Source organism: Anthonomus grandis, chromosome 3, assembly GCF_022605725.1.
Source record: "Anthonomus grandis grandis chromosome 3, icAntGran1.3, whole genome shotgun sequence".
Classification (NCBI taxonomy): domain Eukaryota; kingdom Metazoa; phylum Arthropoda; class Insecta; order Coleoptera; family Curculionidae; genus Anthonomus; species Anthonomus grandis.
The window spans coordinates 11,760,581-11,783,683 of record NC_065548.1 but is presented as its reverse complement, the minus strand read 5'-3'; the positions used below and the strand labels follow the sequence as shown (position 1 = coordinate 11,783,683).

General features: G+C 31.5%; 1 protein-coding gene across 1 annotated transcript in view; it reads left to right on the top strand.

The window, feature by feature from the left end:
* Positions 1 to 23,103, top strand: part of LOC126733961 (protein wings apart-like) — a 38,270-nt gene that overhangs the window by 12,689 nt on the left and 2,478 nt on the right. The window contains exons 7-17 of the mRNA XM_050437460.1: positions 3,852 to 4,049; positions 4,109 to 4,264; positions 4,514 to 4,646; positions 4,706 to 4,910; positions 10,007 to 10,253; positions 12,562 to 12,900; positions 16,438 to 16,660; positions 18,275 to 18,390; positions 18,529 to 18,628; positions 18,688 to 18,870; positions 20,703 to 20,893. Of these exons, the coding sequence (XP_050293417.1) occupies positions 3,852 to 4,049; positions 4,109 to 4,264; positions 4,514 to 4,646; positions 4,706 to 4,910; positions 10,007 to 10,253; positions 12,562 to 12,900; positions 16,438 to 16,660; positions 18,275 to 18,390; positions 18,529 to 18,628; positions 18,688 to 18,870; positions 20,703 to 20,893 (2,091 nt within the window). The remainder of the gene's footprint in view (positions 1 to 3,851; positions 4,050 to 4,108; positions 4,265 to 4,513; positions 4,647 to 4,705; positions 4,911 to 10,006; positions 10,254 to 12,561; positions 12,901 to 16,437; positions 16,661 to 18,274; positions 18,391 to 18,528; positions 18,629 to 18,687; positions 18,871 to 20,702; positions 20,894 to 23,103) is intronic.

Sequence of the window (23,103 nt, the reverse complement as noted above, 5' to 3'; positions counted from 1 at the left end):
ATAAGTTTCTAAGATATATTTCTTATAAACAACAAGTAGTTGATCACATAAATTACTCAGATTTGTAAAATTAACTTCAAATACCAACTCTCCAAATCCGTTGCATACTTGGAGGTCTTATTATGTTCTATATCATTCTTATTCTCATGTCCCTGAACTTCCAAGAAATAAAGGACTTTATGTTTCCTCTCTGCACACTATATTATATCATTCCTTCTATCAACTCACATGAAATCAAATCAAAACAGTTTTATTACCATTTAGAAATACAAAAAATAGTGGGCTTTTAAAGAAGATTGAATAATAATTAACTACTATTTATCATGAATATATGGTAATCGGAGTGTACTGCGATTTTTTAAAACCAACAACGATGTCCATGCGACTCACCGTATGTATTAGACAACCCGTTGCAAGTTGTGCCTTTAAAATATGTTGTTTTATATTTAATAATAATAATAATAAATCGTCTTTTATTAGATACCACAAAATACATAAGTAAGTAGTATAAAACATCAATTTAATATTTTAATGGTATAGGTGCAAGCAGTGGCGAAGTCTAGCTGCAGTAGCTATTCATACTTAACCACTGAAGCACCATAGATGGCTTATTTACTAATACACTCTATTAACAAGATTTAACATTTTTTTATTTTTTTAACAGAAAATTAAGATTTACACTTAAAAGAGATAAAACAAAAATACATTGTGTTTGGCTAGCAAAATTAAAGTAATGACCTAAAAGTAACCAAAATAATTTAAAAAAAAACTAATAACGTCTAAATATTACAAGTTTTAGACAAAAGATAATATCATCATTTTTAAACAATAATAATCATTGTAACACATAAAAAATTTAACAGAATAATAATTTAATAACTGATGCATTCACCTTTCATAACTCCTGGTTTATTATAAAAACACACAGCCAATATTGTACTTTCGTGGCAGTATATTTTTGTACTAATATAGACCTTTTAATGGGGCATAAGCGGCCTTAATCTTATTATTAACATGTGCAAAAGTTAAGTTTGAGTTATTTACCACTCCTAGACTGTTTTTCTCCACAACAATGGGTATAGCTTCACTCTTTATAGTTATTTTAAAGGTTATACATTACACAAGACTTTGAAGCGTTCAGTCTTAAATTATAATTTTCAGCGCACGAAGCCAAATTTTCTAAATTACCGTTAATGTTCAAATTTATTCAAAAAAAACTTTACAAACACTATATATCGGGTAATAGTAATTACATGTAAAGCCTATAACAGGAGAAAAAAAAACAAAGAAAAAACATATTAAAATAATTTCACAACAATAACACTAAACCTAAAAGAAGAAGAAAAAAAAAGATAAGAAGAAAAAAGTTTAACATGAGTCCTAAACTATGTCCCGATGCTCAAGCAAACTCCTAATTTCCTCAACCCTGATATTAAATATATCTACATCTTCAAAGCCATTTAAGACATTGTTACAAATCCTTAACATATTATTGATTGGAGATGTAGTATTGAAATTATTTATATAAAAAAGCTCTTTATTAGTTATTCTTAATCTAGTCATTGGTATCTTAAAAGAAATATATTCAATTAGATCACAGCTCAAGTATTTACCATTATTTACAATGAAATGTTATTTTTAGCTGTAAGCAAACCTGGTATGTCAAAACATAGATACACCTGAGAGTCGTCTGCGCAATTTAGAATATTGTAGGAAGTCCTCCATATTTTATATGCCACATAAATACAAAATAGCAGTGGTCCCAATATAGACATCAATTAGATAATAGATATATTTATGTTAATGGTAGTTAATGGCACAACGTACTCTCTTCCAGCAAAGATAACACAGGGAGTACCCCAGGGTTCTATTTTGGGCCCTGTGTTATTCCTTTTGTATGTTAATAACTTAAATGCAAATATATTAGCTGATCTAGTTAGTCAGTTCGCTGATGACTCATCGGTGCTGGAAAGCTGTTCCACCCAGAACGTGATCTCAATAAAATGCTCTCAAGCAGCTGGACAAATGAAAAAATGGTGTGAAGAAAAAAAACTTAAATTAAATACTGAAAAAACTGCCTGCTTACATTTTCTAAATTCAAGAAAAGACACATCACTCTATCTAAAACTTAATGGAAGGTCTCTATAGAGTGTTTGGGCAGTATTAAATTTTTGGGTATACCCTTGGATGGATGTCTTAGTTACGAAAAACACATAAATTACTTAACATCAAAACTGGGCAGCCTCTGTGGTCTTATTCGTAGACTCAGGGATCAACTATCAATAGAAACCGTAAAGATTTTTTACTTTTCAAACATTCAGTCAGTGCTGAATTATGGCATCATGTTTTGGGGTAGTGGAAGGGATGCCCAAAATATTTTTAAGGCGCAAAAACGTTAAAAACATTAAAATAATTCGGTGCATATTTGGACTCGCTCCCAGAACATCATGTGAGGAGTATTTTGATGGTTTCGGTGTACTTACTGCCCCATCACTGTACTTCTTATCGCTTGTGATGTTCATTAAGAAGCATCCTCAGTTATTTCCAACAAATCAGGATGGGTACTCACGGGACATGACGACCATAACAATAAACAGAGAAGCTCTTGGAATACCTGCACACGGGTCAGCTTTCTTTGAAAGAAGCCCAACTTATCGAGTAGTAAAGGCATACCACATGTTACTGGCGGGTCTGCGACAGATTCAGAGCCGTAATTTATTTAAACAGAGTGTTAAGCGATTTCTTATTGAAAAAAGGTTCTACTCTTTTAAATTCAATAAATAAAAATGTATCTTTATGAATTACAGATTTTTAAGTTTTTAAGTTTATACGGGGTATTTGTTGATTTTAACGTATTACTTTATAATTTTATTTATTTTGAAAAAAATTGTTTTAGATCTTTTTAACTTAGGTCATAAGATTTTAATTCGAGTCAAAATTTGTTGACGTTGCTTTGTCTTTTTATTAAGGATTTTGATGGCAATAAAGGAATTTATTATTTATTATTATTATAACATTTGAGTATTTTAGATTTGAATCCTTTATTACTCGAGCACAGTGACAGCAACCTTCAAGATAAGATTCAAAAAATGTAATAATATTTTTTTGAAAACCCAGAGTACTGTAATTTAGCTAATGGTAATTTATGATCTATGGTATCAAAGGCTTTACCAAAATCCAGCAGGGTTAAACACGTTAGTCCTTTAATGTCATTTTTGGCTCTGATATCATTAAGCATGCTTAAAAGAGTTGTGGTAGTGTTAAATGATTTTTGGAAACCTGATTGATAGTCTTATTTTTTACAGGGATAATTTTTAACTTTTAGACAAACTCCAAAATTTCATTGTGAATATGAATTTTTTTTTCATGTAAATATATTCTGAAATTTTTGCAACTACTGATAAAATACTGATAGGTCTAACGCTTTTAACTAATCATATTAACTATCGCCAGAATTAATGCTTGACAAAATCAGCTAGATTGGCCAATAGCTTTTCAACTCTATTAGATTATTTTCAGATTCATAAAAAACAACTTAAAGCCTATAAATGAAATACTGATGCTCTCCATAATAATATTGAATAATCTTCTGTTTGTGGCAGAACATTTATTTATTAATTACTTTTGTTTTATTTGTGGTTAACTGAAAGCTCCCGGTTAAACTTTTGGTAATTGTTGTTTAATTTTTTTGTTGTTGTTGCCTTTATTTTGATCATTTTAGTTATCTCGTTAAATATTGAATCATTTAAATTATTTCCAAATTGGTTTTGTGATCCCTAGGTTTGGTTAAAGTTTTGTATTATTTTGTGAATAGTAAATAAAATAAACGCTTAAATAAAAGTGTGTTTTAGCTTAAAGAAAAACCACTGAAAGCAAAAGAACCCGCTATAGTGGTCCCCACAATTAAAATTAAGGAACTTCCAAAACCAGATGTTGTAAAAGAAATCGAAGCAATTCCTAAAGTAGAAGAGGATAAAAAAAGGATAGAGGATGATTGGTGTACAGATAGCGACTCAAATAGTACTAACGGTACTGCGCCGGATTTAGAAGTAAGAGACCATTTATGCGGGAATTTGTTTTTATTGTATTTTCTGTAATTTAAATTAAGGTAAAACAAGTGGAGGCGGAACCAGAAATCCTGGATAATAATATCGAAAAGCATAAGGAGAAGATTTTGGATAAAATTTTGGAGAAACCGCCTGATCCTCCCCCGGTTAAGTTGGTAATTTCAAAGAAGAAGGGCAGTATTTTCAAAAGTCGGGCGGTAAGTTATCAATTCCTTGTAGGATAAAACTAAGTTTAATATAACTGGGAATACATAAAAAAGTCAAAATTACAGAGTAAATAAAATTGGTACAAAATTTTTATTTGAATTCAATAATATCTATACATCTTTCACTTGCAAGGGAAGGGTGATTCGAAAACATTGATGCCTAAAAACTAGACTTTCTGATGATACTAAAACACAAGTGAAATTTTAGTTATTTTTAAAGAAAAAATTATATTCTTCTAGGTGGACGATAGTGCCAAAAAACGTCGAGCACGTTACGTACATAAATGGATAGATGATGGAAAAGGCGGAGGTGAAACACCCGCCAGACCGCCAATAGAAAACGCCGAACTTGACGACGCGTTCGGTTTTAAAGGTGAAATAAATGCACCACCGAAGTGTTTCAATTTTTTGTTTTAATTTGTACCATTTTAGGCGATACGATATCGAGAGTTACAAGCTGCCAGGACGAAGAGGTCACGAGCGTAACATGCCCCAAGACTGACAAGAGTTTCTACATGGTAGTGCGAAACGTGAAAAAGGCCCATCAGATCCAGGAAATTGGCGAGTTCCAGGAGTTCAACGATGACGTTGAGTATATTTTGGATGCTTTACAGGATAATAATCCCGTTAGCACACGGTAAGTAGCTTTAAATAATTTTTTTAATGAGAAATACCCTATCAAGAATTTAATTAGAGAGTTATCTGGGATGTTGCTTGTATAAATAAACTAAAATATTTTAATAAGCAAACAATTTGATCAATGCATGTTTTCCTAATTCATTTAATGGTTCATCCATTAAAAATATTAATCTATCCTTCAAAGTAATAAAATTGTTCAAGAAGTTACAAAATCTAAATTATTTAGTCTAATACCGTAAGAAAACAAACCTTTTCAATGCACAATTAAAATGCCAACAAAAGGGCATCAAATTTACCTTTTTCCTTATTCCTTTTGTTTAAATGCTTCTCAATTTAAAAAATATATACACAAAAACATACGAGGTTCCTTTAACTTCTCATCAACAATTACAAACCTATCTGGACTTTGAGAGTGTAGTGTTGACTGGAGTGTGTAGTGTTACGTTTAGGAAAAAATAATCGGCATATTCCCTACCAAATAAATAACAATGAACTTAAAAGTCGAATTTTATTGTGACTTTGGAATAATAATAACTAAGGATCTCTCTGTTGGTCCTAGCATTTTGCATTGAGAAACGTGCGAATTCTGTGTTGTATTTACTACAAAATTAAGTAATCCATTTATTGTGATCTGAACGGATTATTTGAAGGAAATCGGGATCTTAACCCGTTCAATGTTTTTACCAAAGACAGTGTTTGATGTTTGGAATTCTTTAAACTGTTTTAAAAATGGTATGGACAAATTGGACATGTTATTAGAGTGTTTAAATTTGGAAACTGGCATTTCAAGATTAAGTAAGTTGGTGTAATGCCTACTTTTGTACAAAATGTAAATTCTTGGTATTTATCAAGTAAAACAATAATAATAATAATAGTTATAATAATTTGGCTATTTATTAAATTTGAGTCCAGTCAAATCAAATTGAAAATTCTTTATGGTATAACAGGTCAAAAATTTTATTTACAAAGTGGAAAAAAAATTAACCCTTAATGTTTATGACAATTTATAAGATTCAAAATTTATAAAAGGCACGAAATGTAATAAATTATAAACGAATTAATGCTTAAAATAAGCAAAATTATTAAAAAAGTAATAGATACAAAATGAAATGCATCCATACAGGTATTAAAATACTAAAAAAAAGGAAATTATTGTGAATTGGTGACCAAAGATTGTGAATTAGAAGTAGTGTTTGGGGATAAATTGGTCAATTGCTGAAGAAAACTATGTGTTTATAGCCAAGGTTTCGAATTATATTTAATTTATCTTCAGGACTAGAAGTCGTAGTTTTCTCTTGTTAAATTAAAATAGTGCATATCTCAGGGATAAAAACGTAGATATCACGGGTGGTTATGTAGAGGAGGTAATACAATATATGATGTGAACAAACCGGTAGACTAAAGAATCTACTACTGAGTGGTAATCTCTTTGGATGAAGCAATCTTTTTTCCCAAGGTCCGTATGTGATTACGAACTTTAACCTGGTCAATCATGAACAATTTCAAAAACTTATAACTCTTGTGGTTACTTACTGTAAGATAACAACGTATTTAAGGCTACATTTGTAATTGAACATTTAAAATTCAAGATACCTGTTGCTATTGCACCACTCTATTATTGCTTTAAAATCAGAGGGTTAATATGTTGGTATTCGTTTCTAACCATAAAACTGAGGTACCATTAACAAAGTAAATTTTCTATCAATATTTATAGAAGTCAGATCATTAATATATAAAAGTAATAAACTGGGACAAGTTGCACAATGAGATTTACTTCAAAATGATGTTTGGTCTGCCAATAATTAATTTGTTCAGTGATTTCTGTACAAAAAGCAAAAAATTTTAAGTTTCTCAAAGGAGACTTTTACGGTTCAAATGATTTTTTCTATAATTTCATATATGGAATATAGTTGTAAAATTAAAAAGTAGATAGCCAAATACTTCTTGAAATATAAGAGATTATATGTTTATTGCACATTAGAGCCAATATTAATAGTTATGAAACATTTTAAAAATGTACATTATTATGTATTTCACCTAAATATGTGTAATAAATTTCACAGAATTAATCGCATGAAAAAACGGGTATAACTCAGTCTATGATCGCCTTTTTTTTATAGTAAATTCCCATTCCAGAAAAAAAAAAGAAAGTCTTAAAACTTTTGTTAAAACTATGTTACCTTAATGAACTTTTTAGAAACGGTTCAAAAATATTTATGGTTCTTGTGGTAGCAAATGTAGAATTCATTTGTTGCAAATATTCAATAAGTTGTTTAAAGCAGTCTAATGTTATACGTAACACACCACTCTCAAAAGTCGCTTTAAAAAATTTAAATTCTCATTTACTGCAAGTTTAGAATCATTTGCTGCTGTAGTTTCAAGCTCAAAATTCGTGCTTGATTCGTTATCAGTATCAATTTTAACCGCTTTTATAGGAGTTGCCGGGCTTGTCATATTGTGCAAACTGTTCCTAGGCTATTAGATTACTTTTAATGATTTTAGTGTAATTATTTTATTTTAAAGTGGTCAGTTTTTAAAATTTGTGTCGGTTTTTCCGATTGAAACGTTTGCGATGATGTGCTGTCTTGAGATCTTTAGGGGTGTCATTGTTAGCTGACAGAAACATATAAAATTGCGGTATTTTTTTATGAAGTATAGTATTTAACCTAAACGTTTACTCTGAAACAAGAATCATGTATTACTAAGGTATTTTGGAAAAAATAATTTTTCAGCTTAAGAAACACTTACACTAATAAGTATAATCAATGTAAAAGAGTGTGATCAAATCACAAGGCTGAAAAAATGGCAGGATGGATTAAAGATCAATTTAAAACTGAATAATATACTTATTAGTGCGTATTTCAACATAACAATAAGTCTACCATAAAACTTAGGCAAAAGTAAAATCATTTTATCTATAAATATCTTAGTAAAAAGTTTACAGACTTATACTTTTTCGACCTACAGTGGTGGCCAAAAAAATAAGAGTGCCTGGTTTTATTTGAATATTCCTAATAATATATTGTGCTGCATAGAGAAAAAAATAATAACGATTTCATATTTGTACAACATATGCCATCAGTGATAAAAGAATAAATACACGTTATTCTTTGCCAGTTTAATTTGTAATTATAAATAAATAATTTATTTCTTACACGTTTTATGGTGGACAAAAAAATAGGAGTATTTTTCAAAAATGGCCATAAAAATTATATTTACAATGTACCGGAAAACAAACCACAGCATTTATTAGATAAGTGAGTCAGTACTTGGTAGAATAATATTTATTCTTGAGGATGGCTGCGCATCTCCGTGGCATCGAATCGATCAACTTTTGGCATGTTTCAACTAGGATGCAATACCAAGCTTCCTGAACTTCCTTCCATAAATCTTGTTTATTTGTTGTTTTTTTACAAGCTACTCGGTTTTTCAGCTCCTTCCAAAGGTTTTCAATAGGGTTAAGGTCAGGCGATTGTGATGGCCGTTCCAAAACCGAAACCATATTTTGTGTAAACCATAGTTTAACAATCCTTGCCGTATGTTTAGGGTCGTTATCTTGTTGATACACCCACCTTATAGGCAAGTTTTCTTCGGCATATGGTAGCATGACTCTATCCAAGATATCCAAATAAATTTCTTTTGTCATGGTCTCTTTAATCCAAAATATGGTCCTACTCCATTGTAGGAAGAACAGCCCCACAGTTTGATATTTCCACCTCCGTGTTTAACTGTGCCTATTGTGTTCCTAGGATTATATTCTTTATTTTTCCTCCTTCTAACGAATAATCTTTCATCTGATCTGAATAAGTTGATCTTCGTCTCATCACTAAATAGAATGTTGCACCAATTTCTTTGAAAATTTTCATTAAAATTATTCTTAATAAATGCCAGTCTTTGTTTTATATTCTTTTTGCTTTGAAATGGGACTTTTCTAACCACTTAACCATATAATTTTTGGTCTTGAAAATGTCTTCTTATCGTCCTAGTGCTATTACTTAGGCTTATGTTTCGTTTTATAGAAATAGATGTGGGAAAAGGTTTTTTACTAACTTCGCGTACAATAAGCTTATCAGTCTTCCGTGTGGTTTTTCTTGGACGGCCTTGATTTTCAGGAATCATTTTCCGTTTATTTTGTTTTTAAAACTCTGGAGATTACACAAGGTGATCTTTTAAGCATATTTGCAATAAATGCATAGGATTTATTGTGACTCCTCAATTGCAAAATTAAACGCCTTTCTTCGCGGCTACAATGCTTTGCGCAACCCATATTTACCAACGCGATGCAACGATCTTATTGAAACTCACTTGTATTTATGGAAAATATAACAAACAAATCTTTTATGTGAATAAACAGAGACTAAATAGTTACAATAAAGAAATACTCTTATTTTTTTGTCCACAAGATTTTCAAACAATAATGAAGAAAACTTGATTTTAAAAGATAAGGCTTTCTTGCTTTATTTATAAATTTTATCAAGTAAACAGATTAAATGCCGGAAGAAAATGCGTAGTATTTTATTTGCAAATTCTAACATATAGCGAAGCTAATTCAGTTTGATTTGAAATTTGATATGCACTCTTATTTTTTTGGCCACAACTGTATGTAAACTTATATATACTATACTAATAATTATCATATTTTATTCATTAAATTGACAACCATACAAAAAAATGCAGTATAGTTATTCGTCAGTAAAGCACCCAAACCCCACTATTGTTTAAATAAAAACTACTTATAAAACATAATCTAAAAGTATACATTTTAAGCAAATAAAGATAAAAAGAACAAAAAGGAAAAAAAACTTGAGTGCATGTAATGCGAGTTGTTTTTGATATTTAAAATTAATTAATACCTTGTCTTTATATTAACATTTTTTAAGGAAAACATATTTTTTTTTTACTTCTCTAAGATCTGGCAACGAATTAGACGATCGAACAGCTATATATGTAAATGATCTTTGAAACAGAGCTGAGTGGTGGTGAGGGATGGTTAACATATTTCCAAATCTATATATGAGTCTGGTTTAGAGCAATACGTATCCATCTGAGGGAGGCTGCTGATTTAAGCATGCTTTACATAGCGTTTCGTTACAGATGTCTCTCGGCGATTACGTTAGCGTCAAAATGTATGGTTCCGGCGTTCAGGATGCACGTGCGGGCCCACGGTATAGTCGCCAAGTTTTTTAAAGCCTTACACGATGCATGTCGGGATCAGAGTTTGGGCCTTTGTACTGCGACCGTTATGTTTGTCCTTAGCCAGGATCGGCTCAATATGGATCTAGACCGCGACTGTCTGGAGCTTATGTTGAACCTGTTGGAATCGGACGTCAGTTATCAGCAAGTAAGTTTTATTATCAACAACCGTTTCAGCATCATTAAAGAATCACGTAAAAATATAAGCTTATAATATTGGTAGGATGTACGGCAGCAGTTTAAAATGTAAGGGTGACCCAGGAGAAATGGAACATTCCGTTACTTCCGATTTAACAAGATATTGCCTTCATTTCCTAATTCTATTTCTGATTCATGTTTCCAGTTATGCCATTCTCGTGTCTCATGGTGTTATTTCCAAAATTTCCTCTATCATGTATATTACTTTCCTCATTATTTTAATTTCCATATTGCTCTTGGGAAGTGAATATTGTGTGTAAAATAGGTGTAAGAAAATTCCTGAATTTTAAAACTGTTTTCTGAGTAACATTTTTAACGAGACATTTATTTACTTCTATCTTGGAATATACTTATATAGGCACTTAGGTATAATATACAACCTGTGCCTGTTAACAAGATTTTTTTATATTAAACAAACTATTAATAAATTTATGTGATGCTAATATGTTCACTTAATCTAAACTGGATATTCCGTATACCAAACTAAACTTAACCTATATGACCTCAAATTTCCTATCTCAAACTTTATATTTTTGATAATTTGTAAGAAAACTATTTCTGCAAGATTTCTTAATTTTTATTCTTTTTATTATTTTTCTTACATCTTTTGGAATTAAATTAAGTATTTTTGGTGCTAGATAATTTATAAAGCGCTTATTTAAATTTGTATTAATCTTGGGAATTTTTAGTCCTTATGAGTATTATTGGTAGGAGTGGCAGCATTATTAAGTTGAGGTTTTTATAAACAATGCAAGAAACTTTCAAGAGATAAATTGATCCTACATCAAGAAATATCACATGGATATAATAAATTGGTTGAATATAGTTTCCCAGCAATACCATATCTAATCAATCACTCAACCAATCCTTTAGAAACATCGACCATCAATTTTCAGTTAAAAATCTTCGAATGTCTTTGGTATTAATTGTAATACAAAATATGGTGATTCCATTTTAGATATTTATCGATTTTATTTTTTGATGTTCAGTCATAATTTAAAAGTGTCCAACCAGCTTCTTATCTTACCCATTCCAATTGTTGCATTGTCTTTTACTTTTTCCCAAATTTTTTCAGAAACAATTATTGCCGTAATATCTGCGTACGATATAACAGACCATTTTCAATTACGCCAGTGAGTTAATATATTTTAATAAAGAGTAGAGTATTCTCAATTTTTAAAAATTGCTGTCTAAGTTAGATATCTTTGAAAACTTTCTAAGGCGAGGCTTCTTTTTTCCATTCGAAGATAATACGTCCAGCAGTAGATTATAGTACATAGTGTCAAAGGCCTTTGCTGAATCTAGGAATACTGTAATACATTTTTCGTTATTCTCCAATTTATCTGGTTTTTGTTTAGTAAGTTAATATAGGGCATGTGGTCATATAAACATCGTTTAGTCTTCAATTAGCTTAAGAGGCATTTTATGAAGTATCAGATCATTTAATGAGAATTATGATACAAATTAATAATTAATTTTGTCCTTCTTTTCTGATTCATAAATAAAGCAATTCAAACAAGCTTCTCGGGGACAAATGTTTCTATTTACTAGTGTACAATGCTGTAATCGTTTCCTAATTAAGCCTGAAGGCCTGCGTGCATTAATTTGATACTCTAGTAAGCAAATGAAGCTTTTAATGTTTTAGTTTGAAATGTATCTGATTTTGATTCTTGCGTTTAGGGCTTTTATGGCGATTTTAAAGCAATATTTAAAAAGTAATTGTTTTTTTGACTTGATGTTTTTTATATACCACCGTTTTATTTTTAAACTAATCTCTGGATCTTCTGATAGACTTGTTTTTCTTAGGTAGTTTACCCAAGAATAAAAAAAAAACACCATTTTATTATCATTCTTTATGGTGTCTTGAATAGGCATGACGATATCAGCATAAAAAAATTGAACTAGTCCATTTTTTCTATATTATTATGATTACATAGTATAATTTTCTTACTATTTTTTAAATCTACCTCAATAATTTAATATTCTATCGAAGATACGTCGATGACAAGTTTTTCTGCTATAAATTAACATAAAGAGCTGTTTATAGGTCTAATGATGACCTAGTTGGGCAAAACTTGTAACCTTAACTTAAATGGTTCGGTAGATTTTAGGTGTCTGTTTTGTTATACTTTTAATCGTTAACACAGTATCTTGACGAAAATAAATTATTTCTTTAATGTAATAGGTCTGTAGTTCTCTATTAATATCGGGTATATTAACTCTTATTATTTATAACCAAAAAAAATATATTTTTTTAGGCTCTAGACGTCTGCGGTCTAACCTCCGCCCAGCTGGAGAAAAACAAGCAAAAAGTCCGAGAACTGTGCACCGAAATCCAAAGTCAAGGGCACGCGATGCACCTAAACGTCGAGAACATCACGACCGGTCAGTTGGCGATGGAAACTCTTCTGTCGCTAACCAGTAAGCGGGCGGGCGAATGGTTTAAGGAAGAACTGAGAGAACTGGGCGGTCTGGAGCATATTATGAAAACCATTCACGAATGTTGCCGGCAGGTGTCTGATTATGTGGCCAGTTGGACGGACGCGTTATTGGATAAACTTAAGAAAGTCGATAGGTGTCTCAGGGTGTTAGAAAATGTAAGTGGATTTATTCATTAATTTTTCTCCTCGCTAATTTTGTTAGTAATTAGTTTTGTCACATGAGTGGGAAAACGTTTTTTTTTTAACATCCATCCCCAGGGATTCCTGTGTGATCCAGTAAAATAATTATGGAAATATCTTAGGTAGTTTTTTAGTTATTGTTAAGTGCCTAACAACGACAACATTAAAAAAATTTGGCCAAAAATTTCCATAGCATAGCACGTTTTTAAACCAGAAGGAGGTTTTGGATCTCAAATATATCCTCAGGATTGCCTGTATGCCTTAGTAAAAGAATTATGTTTGTTCCTATATTGTGCTAAGTTGAACTTAGCTGACAAAATGGGCTCTACCTCCAAGAGTATCTAAGCTGTGAGAAAGCTCAATAAATAGAATTTTTAAACAGCAAATAGACCAACCCTAAATGTTTTCTAATTTATCCTAATAAAAATAAGAAAAGAGTTGGGAAAAATTAAAATAAGAAAAATAAGAAAGAGTTGGGCCTTTATAGGTATATTATAGCTTTACCAAAACTTCCTTAGCTCAGTGCATCTTTATGCTAGAAAGACGTTATGAGTCCTCAAATCCATCTTCACTACTGCCTTTATACCCCAGTAAAAGAATTATGAACATATGTCAAGTAGTTTTTGAGTTACTCTCAAAAGGGTAAACTTTCTGTTAATTAGATTGAGCGAGATTCTGTTATTTAGATTGAAGTTTTAGAACGAAGGTAATATTCTTATACTATGATATTTTCTTTACAAAAGTTATCAAAGGTTTAACATTTCAAGCACAAACTATAATTTGGTTGAAGCATACTAATCAGAAACCTTACACATAAGATACAATCTTTAAATATATGTGAAGACCAAAGGGGAAAAACAATCCAAAATTGTAAAATTTTTGATTATTCGCTATTTTTATACCCTTTCCCTGGTACTTTAACGTGCCATAAAATATTCTTCCCGAATACCGATCGTAGTTCACTAAAATCAGCGATATAAGTTTGGTACACTTTGGAATAACGATCCAAGTCCGCCCGAACTCGACAAACAACGGTCGAAGTCCACAATGTGTCCGCTTAAATCGTTTAAGATTCGTTAGCATTTTAGTCGTTATTGTTGTATCGTCCTAAGAGGTTGTTGGCGTTGTGTATTGTTTGTTTTGCTATCTTAAAATGTCGGAAGAAAGTAATAGTAGTGACAGTGATATGCCTTTAAGTGTTTTGAAAAACAGTAAAAGAAGACTAAAGCTTGGACGTGTAAGTGATGCGGCAAAATTTTTGAGAAATCATACTTATGAGACGGGTAATGCGTGTGGCTGCAAAAGATTTCGTTGTTTTGAGGTTATATCCGCTGAAAAAAGACGAAAAATCATTCAAAACTTTAATAGCTTAGAAAATAAAAATAGTCAAAACAGCCATTTATGCGGATTAATCGGGATTAAAAATGTTAGTAGAAGAAGACTTAGACAAAACGAGAACACAGCAAGGCTTAGAGATAACTCGTATAGGTTTAAAGTAAGAATTAAACTAGATTGCGAGGGCCGCATGATGGAAGAAATTGAGGTATATCAAAAAGCTTTTATATCGTTACACGGGATTACCAATCGCCGTATTATGACTATGAAAGACTACCTAAAGAAAGGCGGTTATTGTTTTGCTAATATGAGGGAGAAACATCAGAATCGCCCTCACCAATTGGGCTCTCAGTTAATCGAAAATGTGCGTAACCACATAAAATCTTTTAAAAGTAGGAAGTCACATTATAGCCTTAAAAAATCATCAAAGATCTACCTCCCTGAAGAGCTCAACGATAAGAAAATGCACAAAATGTACGGCGACAAATTCCCCAATGACCCAATAAGTTATGAAGCATACAGACAAATTTTCGTCAAAGATTTTAATATTAGTTTCGACTTTCGTGTATCCTCGCTCCGATACGTGTAGTGTGTGTGATAAACACATAGTTAAAATGAAGTCACTACAAGAGAAACTAAAGAACACTATCCAAAAAGAGGCACAGTTGGAATTACAAAATGAAATTAAAGGTTTGGAAAATGAAAATAAATTGCATAAACTTAAAGCAGCTACTTTCTATACTAGAAAGCGAAACGCTAAAATACAGTCCAGAAAAAATTAGTCAATCGAAGCTAGAACCATGGACTTTTCCAAAAATCTTCCTACACCCAACATCACTACCAATAATGTATACTACAAAAGGCAATTGACCTTTGTCAGTTTTAATATTCATAAGGTCTCAATCAATGAGGCTGTTTTTTATACATACCCTGAGACTATTGCCAAGAAAGGTGATGATGAAGTCGCGTCTTTATTACATGATTTTTGCCATAATATTCTAGGACAAACTGTTAGATGTTTGGAAATATTTTGCGACTCATGCGCAGGCCAAAATAAGAATTACACCATTATACGCCTCGTACGCTTGTAGGTTTGATAAAATCAAAATTACATTTCCAATTCGGGGGCACTCGTACTTAGAGTGCGATAAAGACTTGGCTCTCATCAAACAGAAAACAAGAGTTGAAGTTCCATCCCAATGGGTCGAGGTTTTTAAAAGTGCTAGGGTTAAACCTATGCCATTTAATGTTGTTGAGTGTACTACAGACATTTTCCATGCATAAACAAAATTTTTAATCCCTCAGACCCTCAATATAAAAAAACCTGTCCATTTCCAACAAGGCCAATAAAAGAACTAATAATAAGCCATCAACATCCACGAATAATTCAAATGCGAGAAAGTTACAATGGAGCTATGTCAAGTTTTGTTCTAATACCCTCAAGGCCAGGCATAGCGGCTGCAACACCGGACAAACTTTACAATGGCCTCATTCCTATTCCCAAGTTGAAGTATGACCAACTGCAGGAACTTAAGAAGTTTGTAGATAATAGGACTGTAGATGATGCAGATATGGTAAGTGACAGCGATGAAGTTATATTTTCTACCAATAATAAGGTCATTTCTTTTTCGGCAAAAGTAACTATCAATACCAATGTCTATTATAATGTCCGTGCCAAACATGACGCGCTACTTCGGAATGAAGATAAGCTACAACGGTCAAATATTAAGGTCCTTAGTAATGTTGTATTCTTGTTATAGCGGCGTTCAAACCTAATTCTTGTGGACTTGGATCGTTTCTCGGTACACCGAAGAGAAGGAATCTTCAATTATGTTTTTTCCAAAATTCTGTTTATTTTTTTATGATTTTTAGTAGTCCCTAAGTATTGCCCATGTTAATGACTTCTAATAAAAAAATAGTACAAAACGATTTATTTTTTATTGTTTTGCTTGCTTTTGGAAGTCTTCAAACTTTCAAATTCGTTTTTCTCAAAAATATAAAAATGTGACTTGGATCGTTCTTCCCCTGTAGTCTTCATATATATAACAAAAGTTATGAAAACACCCCTGATTTAATGTTTGGAATTTAATTTAAACTTAAAGTTATTTAATTAGTAATAACATAATAATAGTTATCATATTAATTTACTAAATGGCTCATACTGTTTTTTTTTTACAGGTAACTCAAAATAACGAAGAAAACCAAACCTATATACTGAAATACAACGAGGGTATGATGATCGACACGTTGGTGAATTTATACAAGCTGTGCGATCGTGAAATCCCGCTTTACCCGGTAACGGATATAGCGGAAAAGTCTTCGACGGGCACGATAATCCGGGAGGCGCTTTTGGTTACTTTAAAAGTGCTGATTAACTTGACGCATCATTTTCGGCAACAATGTAAGTAAGGTTAAATATAATAAATTGACGTTTTTTCCGCTGATTTTCAAAAATGCATAGAGTAATAAAAATAAAACCCCATGGTGACGCAACAATGATTTACGTCAATTTCTTAGTTATACATGGGTAAAATCATTATTATTAATATTATAAGATATTACTTAACAATTAATGAACTGTTATTCAGATCAGCAGCATTTCGTTTCGGGAAATAAGACTTACGTTATTATTGGATTGTCAGGAAATATTAAAATGTAAATCTTATTTTATCAATTTTGGATAAAAGAAATTCTAATGAATGAATTTGATTCATATTTTTAAATATAAATGAAAGCTGAAGAACAATCTAAAGAAACATTTAAAGTAAAAATCAGGCCGCTATGTAAACTAAAATTGAATATATTGCTTTAGTTACCCAAAACATCAGTCCAGTCTTTTTTGGACATCATGTTCAAAAATGTGATAAAAAAGTCCCAAATGCATGGTTTTATGTGATATCTTTAATGAAAGCTGAAGAAGATTTCAAAGAAACTTTAAAAACAAAAATCAAGTCAATCTAAACCTTAAACGGGCAGTTATGTCTTAAGTTACCTGAATATGTCTTTCTTCTTGGACATAATTTTCAAAAATGTAGGTAAAAATTTTTAAATGCATAAAAAGCTTGAAATGCATGGATTTTTGTGATTTTTTTGTGAAAGCGGAAGAACATTCCAAAGTTTTAACGCAAAAATCAAAACAAACTGAACATTAGAAGTGGAGTTATGACTCAAGTTACCTGAAACAGTGGTCCCTTATTGGATGCGGATTTTTGAAAATTTGGATTGAGATAAACTTGCCATTATGTGGGGTATATCGAAACAGGAGTCTAAATGTTGGGATTTCAGTTTCTTCAAAGTTTATTACAAAACTGAATCTGCTCTTCGATATCTAACCCAAAGTTGGTCAAATGTTCTACTTACTTAAAATTGCTAACTAATCATAATTACTTAATTGAACATATAGTTTACACATTACGCATTTCCACATATGATCTACTGAAACAAATACTATGACTATGAAATAATAATAATTAAACTTATTGGGAAATGCTGTGTGTTTTTAATGGAAACTGAAGAACATTTTGAAGAAACTTTTAACACAAAAATCAAAGCAATCTGAACATTAGAAGTGGATTTATGACACAAGTTACTGTCTTTCAGATTTTTTGCAATTTTCCAATGGAGTTGAGTTAATGTCTCCATTTTATTAGTATTCTTGCAATATCGGTTTAAATTTTAATTTTAATTAAGATTATATCTATTTTACTTACTACAAGTTCACCTACGTCTATGGACGACAACGAAATTGAGCCAAACTGATCGGAATTCCCCATTTTATTACTTTACATTTTCACAATGATCTATGAAGAGAAAATAAAAACCAATTTTAAAATTCCAAAAGTACTAGAAATAAAGCTAAACTTGTTATCCGTCAATCTAAAATTTAACTCATTGTCAGAATTATATGAATTGTGAACCTTGAGAGGTCATACAAAAGTTTCATTATTTATACCTGTAGTCTCAATGCGGCATTTTTAAACCTCTCCTAACCAGTCAATAATTTTTTTTTTTTTAGCAATTGGTAGTCAATTAGTAGGCTCTAGAACCGGCATCATAGAAACCAGCCTGCATCTACTCCTGCAAGTACCAAATTACATTCCCGAACAGAAAAAGTTCGAACTAGGGGTGTTGGTAAGTTGCCTGTAACAAACTTATATATTAAAACTCAAAATCTACTATTGTATCGTGACTTTTTTTATTGGTATTTATTTCTTAAGAATATTTGGGAAAAAGGGATGATTTACAATCTTAACTATATTTCTTCCTCAGGTTCTCATGTTACTCATAAATCTAATACAGGACCAGGAGGGCAACAAGAAACTCCTCATGGAGGCCAAAGCACCTCCGAAACTAGAGAGCATTTATTCCAGTAAGTTTAAAACGTTTTTAATGTTGTGGTGTTTTCTTAAATTAATTTTTTGTGTCTAGGAGAAGAAAGTGCAGTAGAAGCTTTAATAGTGCAATTTTACGAATGGGAGGGCTGTGCAAAAATCGCGGAGAATAAAACGAACGCGATTTTGGACGGCGAGAAGGACGAGCAGGATCAGGCGACTCCCGCCCAGCAACAGGCGAAGACAAATGAGGAATTTATTGAGGAGACTGTCGCAAAATGTAAATATACAATATTAATTTGTTTATTACAAATAATAATATTAATTTGGAAATTTTACAAGGTTTATCAGCTTCGTTTTATCACTATTAGGATTTCAGAGAGTATAGCTGCGTTTTTATATACAGTAATGGCCAAAAGTAGATAGACAAATGGTTTTTTAAAAAAATCAAAGGAAATAATAATTCTATAATAAAGATATTTAAGTATATTATGGGCAACATAAACATGTATAAAAATAATAAAACATTCTTTAGAAACAATCACCTAATTTGGTAAATAATAAGAAATAACTAAATATACACTGGACAAAAGTAAATAGGCAAATTTAAAAAATAACCAATACTCTTTTTTTTTTTTTTGAAGTATTTTTATATTAGTATTTTGTAAAATACCCATTGTTGTCTATTACAGCCTGATATCTACGTGGCATTGATTCAATAAGATTGTCTATGAGTTTAAAACCAATATTTTTCCATTTCTGTTGCAACCGTTCGAATAATCCACCTTTATTTGAATAGTTTGTATCCCTAATATCACGATCTACAATTTCCCATAAATTTTCGATGGGATTAAGATCGGGTGACTGTTATGGCCATTTTAAAACTGGTATTTTTTCTTCTTCGAAAAATTGCTTCATAATTTTGGAGGAATGCTTCGGGTCATTATCTTGCTGGAATTGGAATCTCAATGGTAAACTGTCTTCGACATAGGGCAACATAACATCTCTGAGAATATCCCTGTACATAAACCTGTCCATTATGCCCTCTATGCGATGTAACGGGCCCATTCCATAACCTGAGAAGCAACCCCAAACCATCACTGATCCACCTCCATGCTTAACTGTGGGTTTTGTGTACTTGGGATTCAAACGCTGGCCAGAAGGACGTCTAACATATTGAATTTCATCGGAATTAAACAAATTAAACTTCGATTCGTCGCTCCAGCAAACACGTTTCCATTCATGCTTTGTCCAGTGTATATGCTAACTGGCAAATTCCAATCGAGCGAAGCGATTCTTTTTTGAAGGCAATGGTTTTTTTGCTGGCCTACGTGCAAATAGATTCTCTTCTACCAACCTTCGTCTTACAATCCTTGAGGACACATTACAAATCCCTAGAGCCTGTAATTCTATCTGAATTTGACGAGAAGTCATAAAACGGTTATTCTGGCTAATTTGTTTTAATTTGCGTACAGCTCTAATGTCCATTTTTTTGGTCGACCAGATTTATTTTTTGGCTCTAATGATCCTGTCCTTTCATATCTTTTGATAATTGCCCAAACAGCTTTTCTTTTAACATCAATTCTACGAGCAATATCAATTTGACGATCACCCGCGCGATATGCATTAATAATGCGTTGTCTTAACTCAAGAGAGAATCTAATTCCGCGTGACATGTTGCACCTTGAGTTAAAGAGAAGCAATACTATAGTAATTTTACTTTATAAATATCTAGAGAAAAAAATAATTCCAAAAGTTTTTTTTGTCTATCTACTTTCGACCAGCTATATTTATATTATTGCTTTATCTGATAGCAAGCAAAATATTTAACTTAAATTTATTGGTATCTTTTGATAGACCGCTTTACAAATAACAATAATTTAAAATATAGGGGACCTGTGGGTAAATCTTTAAACAATTATATGAAAATAATACTTTGTCTATCTACTTTTGGCCACTACTGTAAATCCCCTCAAGCTCGAAAAAAAAATGGAAAATTGGCTATTTCTTGTTTTCTGACCTTATTCCAAGAGTTATTTTTAAACAATTGAGACTTAAACCTAAATAACTATAGACCAATAATAACCTAAATTGGTTATTTCTTTTTTATAGTGCTACAGAAAGCCGGTACTCACATGGAATACACGTTCCTGGCCTCCTACATTGTGATGCTTATAGGATTCCTTATTATGGATAACCAGGCCTACCAGGAATGCATAAGGCAATTCCTTAGAGGAGGCAACTTTACTGACATGGTCGAATTACTTAAGAAGTTTTTCAATTTCATGAACCTGACTGCTTCGGTAAGTTCCCTTAAATCGGTGATTACTTAAAATTTATTGAAAAAAAATATTTTCGGAGTACCTAGATACCTTGTGTAACCAGCAATAAAGTGTTTATTTTCTGTCCTGGATTAACATAGACCCACCACCTCAATACACACACCTACCCTACATTTACAAACTAATGCAATATTTTGTAAAGGAGATAATTATTGACGAAGTGTCTGAACAAAGAACTTATGTGTGTTTTAAGTTATTAATTTTAGGTTACAATTTTAAGTTAATAATTGATTTTATTTATCTGGCAACAACTTATAAAATTTCAAGTGTATATAATTAAGCAACCTAAGGTGAATTGTTCAATTATTTTTAACAGGTAGAGCAAGAAAGTTATGTTTTATATAGGCGTGAAAATGTTTATTCCTATGGCTAAATGAGCATATTAACTGTACATATAGAGCAATTATAGGTCGTTAATTTCTTTAACAATTCACTTTCTATACAATTCACTAAGAGGATATAGGTCCCTTTGTTACACGGGTTTCTTCCAGACTAGCTGTTATTGCTCTTGCCGGTCATCTCAGTTGCAACTGCGTGCTATGGTACTTTGATGTCCTATACTACTTTTCTCTGTAGCATCTGGGTGCTGAGGTTAGATTAAAGGATTTTTAACTTATTTTAGGATAGGAAAGAGTAATTAGGCTTCGGGGAAAGGTTGCCAGTTATCTTTGGGTGAAGCCAGAGCCCGAGCCCCACTCCTCTCAGAGAAAACAAAGCCTGAGATACTAAAAGAACTGTTTTAGTCATATTTGAGTTCGGCGCCTAATATCACATTACGTCCTTCCATGGCCGGTTTTCTCTTAGTCTCAGGAGAAATTCTCCTATTAGGGAGTTTTCTACACTTCTGACTTTTTCCTTGAACTTTGAATGTTTTTTAATTATGTAATTGTATCAAGTTTTCAGTCATAGTGCAGAGGAAATAGGTCTGCTCTCTTTGTAGATTATTTTTAAAATATAATTTTGAATTATTTTTAATTGTTTCAAATCAGATTGATAATCTTTACCCTATATTATAAGTAATGATTCTATTAATGATCTATAAACTTATATGTCTAATTTTCTGCTTAAAAAGTCTGGAAGAATATAGAATTTATGAATGAGTCTTCGAATTTAACTTGTCAAATAATCTACCTGTTCTGTCCAATTCAGATTTTGGTCAACTACAATTCCTAAATATTTACATTTGAAACAGCTTTAATTTCAAGGTCTGAACTTATTTGGCTAATCAAGTTAAAATGTGGCCTGTTGACAATTGTTATAGTTAGAGGAATTAAATTGGTTTTGGTAACATTTAATTTAGTTTTACCACATCTATCCCATTTATTGCCTTCCTTCTAAACTCATCAAATGAGGTCCCTGAAAAGATCAAATTGTGTCGTCAACATATGATATAATTTTACCATTTATATTTAACCCCAATAGTAAATTAATATAAAAATTGTTCTCTGTGGAATACCAATTTTAATATTTACTGGAGAACCTATTTGATCACTAACAATTAACATATTGTTTCCGATTACTTAAATAACTCTCAAAAAGCTTGTGCGCTGGACCTCTCACACTATATTGTTCTAAAGAGTTAATAAATCGGTCATGAGGAACAGTGTCAAAGGCCTTTGACAAGTCGAGGAAAATAGCCAAGCATTTTCTGTTTTAATTTAGAATATGAATAATTTCAGTGGCATCAGTTGTACTGCAATTTTCAATAAACCCAAACTGTTTAACCGATAGGATTTTAAACGTTTTAAAAAATTCACTAATCTGCATTTTAAACATTTTCCTAGGAGTTTGGCAAATTAATTAATTAGACTAATTGGTCTAAAATTTTCTATGATCTTTTTTGAGCCTGACTTGTGAACTGGAATTGTTAAGGACTGTTTGAATAAATGTTTTAAAATTTACAATATAACCTATGGGTACTAAAATATTTGCTTTTGATATTTTAATTAATTTTGTGGAAATATCGAGTATTTGACTTACCCTTATATGTATTAGTATTCTTCGGTTGTTTTCCAATTGCAATTTTTACAAAGTATTGATTGCAGTACTGTCATCAAAAGGAATTTTATCCGAGTAATTTATGAAAAAATTTATCACCTTTTTGTTATTAAGATTAATAGCATCATTAATTATTTTGTATCTTTTTTGAAGAGTGTTTTTGTTATTGTCTA